Genomic DNA, 6,000 nt, shown 5'->3' with positions numbered 1-6,000 from the left:
CACTTTGTTTGACCTCTGATAAATTTGTCGAAGAAAAACCCAACAGACAAGGGAAGTCCGACTGGTCTACATTAGTGTTGTCCTTCAACATAAAGTAGCAAGAGAGGTGATTTTGGTTGACCACGAAGATGAAGTACACATGCTACTAGGTACTATTTAGTCGGTTTGTTAGTGTGGTACTGAAACGTTGGAGTTGGAGAACAAGAGCAAAATGACCCGTTTGGCGTACTTTAGCATGTGCTGTATCGTGTTTGTAGGCGTTTTGACAGTAGTTGGCTGTGAGAAATGTGAGTATTGCAATGATTGCACGCCCCTTTTATTAGTTTTTTAATAATATATATGAAAGTTAAGTTACGCAAAAAAAGAAATGTTAATACATTAAAAAAAATTAATTTGAAAAGAAAAATTGTATTCAGATATCAAAGGTTTAGTTCCTTTACGAGGTGCATTAAAAATAGACAATGAAATGTTTATTTTTTCATTATAATAAATACATTTTAATGTTTAATTACATTCATTAGCCGCCGAAAGCAGGTTATGGTATTTTTACAGATTTGTTTACATTTTATTGTAAATAATTTTAAATTTTGTTGACTATAAACAATTATTTCCAATTAAAGAAAACCAACCATTTATTAATTGAATGCCATAGATTAGCCAATTTTCGTCTTACATTTAACATACCTAACAGCTTAAGTAATTTATTAGGCACTAATTTTTCAGTTAGTAATATTGTAAATTTCTTAAAATCTATAGGAATATTTTATAAACTCTAATTTTGTAATTCTGTAGCCGCCGCTAATAACCATTATGGTGGATGCGGCGTAATTTCTAAATAAAAAAAATTAAAAATTAAAGAAAACTGACAGAGATCTTTACTGACAAATGGACGTTGTTCTAACAAAATATTTGATTACCTTTATTTTAGATTTTTAAACTGTCAAAATTGTATATGAATAATAATAGTAATGCAGTTTTTGATTTTGTAAATGAACTTTTTTGAATAATGTAATAATTCATGGGATCTTCTTTGGTCTAAGAATTTCAATAGAGTGCAAGAAATACTACTTACAGTTATAGTTCCTTTTTGCTAGTTTTTGTTAAGAAATTCTCAGGACTATCTGCTAGCCTTGAGACAAGATTTCGTCACATTATTTTGCTTTGTAAAATTCAGTTTTTGATTCTTTCGACATACAGAAATAAACCTAAACCTTTTAATATTGAATATTTGTTGATGTCGTGGACAAAACTTACAACAAAGAAGATTATATAGCTAAAAGTGTTTAGCTTTTAGGATTGTTTAATAAAAAGCTTTATTTTCTGTTAAACAGAATTTATGTAAATTAAATGTTCAGCATCTATTTTATTTTATATTTCTGCAAATTGATATTTAAATCACTCTTAAAATCATGCTGTTAAAATCATAATTACCGAGAAATACATACATGTCATTAAGTCATCAAATATACATTTAGAAAAACCCACATAAGAATAACTAGATAAATGAATTTAAGTTACATTTTTCTTTGGAATAATCTAACGAAAACACTACGAAATGTTAAAAAATAACTATTTACTAAATACTATATTTACTAAAAAAATATTTAAACCAAATTTACGTAGGTTAATAATAACACTATTATTAAATTTAATTTTATTTTTATATTTACAAAAATTTTTGGGATATACTCCAGCGTACCAAGTCACCTGGGGCTCGATAACACGGAAAGAGTCCCACCAGAGCCCAATCCTTTTGATACCGTAGGTATCTGGGATGAGTGAATTTTCTCCTTCGAGGGAGTGTGAACGTATGGCTAAATCTGATAACATTTAATGATAGAAAACTGTAAAGAGATTGGTGACAAATAAGTCGTCGATCATCAACAAAAAGAAAACATATTATTACCATACACAAAATAATTATAGTATATACCATTTGTTATCTTATCCCATTGCCAGCTTCAATGGGGTCGGTTAGTTCTTCTGCCACTTTCACTTTTATTGTGTTGTTTTGGTAAATTATTTCGATCGTTTTGATCATTCCTAGAGGTAACCCTTTTGCGTACAATAAGTGGATAACGTCCTTTAATTTGACCCGGTCGAATTCCTTCTTAAGGTCCACGAAACATAGATATGCCGGTTTATTGTATTCTAATCTAATGATTTCTCTTGCACTTGCTTCATTATAAATATAGCGTCGGTGCATGATCTTCCCGACCTGAAACTTTGTTGTTCTTCTATTAGTGTTATAATTTCCATCAGTTTATTTGTTATCACTTTGGTTGTTAATTTTAGTGTTGTATTTAATAAATTAATTCCTCTGTAATTTTCCATGTTAGATTGGTTTCGTTTTTTAAAGAGAGGTATTAGGATGCTTGATTTCCATTCTTGACGAATTCTGTTTTGTTCTATTATTTTTTGGATTAGTTTTAATAGTTGTTTTGGTTAGATCTGGTCCTCTGCATTTTAGGAGTTCGTTCGGCATTTTGTCATCTCCTGGTGATTTTCTATTCTTTAATTTCCTTAATGCTTCCTTCCTCTTCCTTCTCAATATTTATTTCTTCGTTTGTCGTCGCTTCTGGTGTTGCTGGTTCATTATCGTCACCTTTAGCAAATAGGGATAGAAAGTACTCTACTAATATAAGTCGAATGACAACAAATATAATAGTAAAGACGGCAACTTGCGGTTCCCCAATAGGAAGACGATCAACAGGAAGAGCACGAAAACGAAGGAGCGACAACTTACTGGAGGCACATTGAAAAACAGACAGAGTTATGTCTACATAAAAAGAAGAAGAGAAGAAGATCATTTGCTATCTATTGGGTCTTTAACTAAGCGCTTCCTATCTTTGGATATGGAGAGATAATGGAGAGATCAATGTTGGCCTGACCTTGAAAGATCGCGTGAGAAATGAGGAGATACGCCGACGAACTGGCGTAGACGATATTATACTGCGAATCAATAAACAAAAGTGGAGGTGGGCTGGACATGTTGCTAGAATGGAAGACGGAAGATGGACGAAGAGATTATTGGAGTGGAGACCAAGAGCCGACAAGCGAAGTCGAGGCAGACCACCCACCCGATGGACCGACGAGCTAAGAAGAATAGAAACAAACTGGGTTGCAGTAGCTAGAGATAGAGAGAACTGGAGACGTTTGGAGGAGGCCTATATCCAACAATGGATGTGAAAATGGGGCTGGATGATGATGATGATTCCTATCTTTAAATTTAAATAAAACAAGTATCTTTTATCTATGGAATATTGTATCTTCCTAATGACCGCAGCAGCTTTGTCCGAAACGTCCAATTTTTCATGACTATGGCGCTTAAATAAAGTTAAAATTGACTGATGGCATTTGCTATGTTGGTTCTAAAGGTAGCTGTGGTTTAGGGGTCATTGGAAAACACCTACGACTTATCCTACAATAAAGAATCTAAGGAGGTCTAATCGTGCGATCTCAATGGCCAGTTTATATTACCTTCATGTGAGATGAAGAACATGTCGTTGATATTTATATCATCCAATTTAAGCCAAAAGAAGTTGGTAACCATCGACCTACGGCGCTTGTCGGTGATGGTCTGGTTAACGTCGTTCTTGGACGCTCTTAGATGCCGTCTTGATTGGTATCGTCTCAAGTTCGACTTTGTGCTATCAATCTTTTTCAAATGTACTATAAACGAATCAAGTGGCTGAAAAATTGTAGAATGTATTTACTGTCTAATTTAAGTGCCAAAACCTAATTCAGAAAACCAAAACCTAAAACATCGAAAGAGAATATGCTACAAGAAGAAGAAGACTAGCAAACCATATTCTTCATTTACCCATTAATTTAATAACGTATATTGTCTATCAATTCTTTCTGTCAATTCCTGTGTCTATTATTTTTTACTGTTGGAATTCGATACTGAATATCAAATATTTATTAACCATCAAAGTTATTTCTTCCAGGGGATGATTACACATTTTGACATCGTACATTATACCAAAATTTTCTTAAATATTTAGATTTTTGTGAATTTATTAGAAAAAGATAAGGCAGTTAAAATTGCAAGCGATAATTTTTGTTATTGTACAGCAATTTGAATACAATTATTATACTAAATATAGATACTAGTATTGACAAATTAATTTAAATTTAATGTTTCTTTGTTGAATTGAAAAGGTTATCTTTGTTTATCGGTAAATAGTTGTTGGTGCTTCAGTTGGTTCGGTGATAAATTGTTAATTGTGACCATTTTAAGAATTTCCTTGATAATTATTATAAACAAAGCAATGGTAATTTCTAAAATATATAATTATTGATCAATTATTTAACAAATAGATCTTGGGATAATTAGTAGGTACGTACGTAAAACATTCACGAATTTTGTGCATTTTAGTTATTAAATAACTAAAAAAAAATTTTGTTATGATATTACAAGTCCTCGTAGACACTTTGTCTCAGGACCAAGCAACCTCATGTAGAGTCGTACGCTGCCATGTTACCAATTCCACTAGTAACTTTAACATCTTAACTCATAAGAACATATAATTTAACAGAAATTTAAACTAACAACATTTAACGAGATTTTACCCAAATATTTTAGTGGCTCAAAACATGTATACCTACTTCGTTACACTGATGATGGAATATAGATTTCGAAAACGTTTTGTAATTGTGATATAGCCCGTTTGGGTATTTTATTATATACCTTTTATAAAGGATTTTAAATAAAAAATTTTGTGATACATGGTATACAGACAGCTACAGGAACTTAGTTTCCTAGTGGATACCAATAAAGAAGTTCGAGAACTTTGCTGACAAAGACTCATACCTTAGCCCCCTTACCTCTGGTTGTTTGCCCGAATAGGAGCTACAGTACAGTACCTACAGTATCTACCCTACAGAAAATGGACTAGATCCGTGGATTCTGTCCTTCATAACGACACAGTCTCCACAGGTGGACCTCCTTCAGCTTACTTCGTGGCGTCAGGTGCACCCTATATTCAAGGTCGTTTATCTCCATAGTAACCAGATACAGTCCCTCATAAGGCCGCTGCAACTTGAGATTTAGAACTTTCCTTCTGGTTGGTTGATAAAGCTAAACTGCAACACCTTCCTTGAAACTAACAGGAGTGAATTTCTGATAGAACCTAATCTTCATCCGGTCAATGGTGAGTTGTAGCTTATTCCCAGCAAAATCGTGGACCTTAACCAGACGATCATTTAGGCCGCTGACATACTTAGAGAATGTCTCTTGGTTCGTCTTTCCGTCTGGTAGCTTCCCATGTAGAAGATCGATGGAAAGAGGATAAAGCAGTGTCGTTTTGGTCTTTTAAATTCCCAGCAAAGCCATCATAGCCTTTCAAATTTCTGATTCGAAGCTCGCCTCTGATCAGAATAAAGCAGAAGTGGAACCTCATCTCGAGAAATGAAATTCTCAAGCAGGGCCTCACCAACTGTGATTTCTTCTTGGTTGGGTAGTGTCATTTGGAAAAATAGCCCATAGGAACCATGAAACACTTGTTTTCTGATATTGTTACTACAAATGATCCGTGGATATCGAGTCCCGGTGATGTATTGTTGGAATTTTCCCCTAAGTCTCGTTTTGGGTCCCTTCTTGGATGCATATATCGTTTGCACCATTCTTCTACATCTTATAATCTAATAGGAGTCTGCCCAGAGTCTTATTGATCACAAAATACCCCCGGAGCGGCTATCATGGACTTCTGCAAGCAGTCCTTAACACATGAGCTTGGGAGAACAACTTGGGGAACTGTTCTTGTCCTATCTGGACTCTTTAATTTACGACTGATGGCATCATTTCGGAGACACAAGAAGTCTCACTGAAGCCAGTAGCCCTTCACTACTTGCCCATATGTGGCAATCTTCCGTCACTGCGGCCTAGCTCCGTTGTATAGCCACTCACGGAATATCTTTAGATTTGGATCTTTTTTCTGCTCACGTACTAGCTTTAGATCTGGATCTTGCGTCGGCTCAAGGACTACCTTTAGATCT

At 34.3% G+C, this 6,000-nt stretch overlaps 1 protein-coding gene across 1 annotated transcript in view; it reads left to right on the top strand.

The window, feature by feature from the left end:
• The window catches only part of Tsf3 (Transferrin 3), a 42,659-nt gene continuing 36,659 nt past the window's right edge, over nucleotides 1-6,000 (top strand). Inside the window, exon 1 of the mRNA XM_072528747.1 lies at nucleotides 1-287. Within this exon, the coding sequence (XP_072384848.1) occupies nucleotides 212-287 (76 nt within the window). The 5' untranslated portion in view covers nucleotides 1-211. The remainder of the gene's footprint in view (nucleotides 288-6,000) is intronic.

Source organism: Diabrotica undecimpunctata, chromosome 4 (genome assembly GCF_040954645.1).
Source record: "Diabrotica undecimpunctata isolate CICGRU chromosome 4, icDiaUnde3, whole genome shotgun sequence".
In the NCBI taxonomy this organism is placed as follows: Eukaryota; Metazoa; Arthropoda; class Insecta; order Coleoptera; family Chrysomelidae; genus Diabrotica; species Diabrotica undecimpunctata.
The sequence above is the reverse complement of the archived record's forward strand: the minus strand, read 5'-3'. Positions and strand labels throughout refer to the sequence as shown.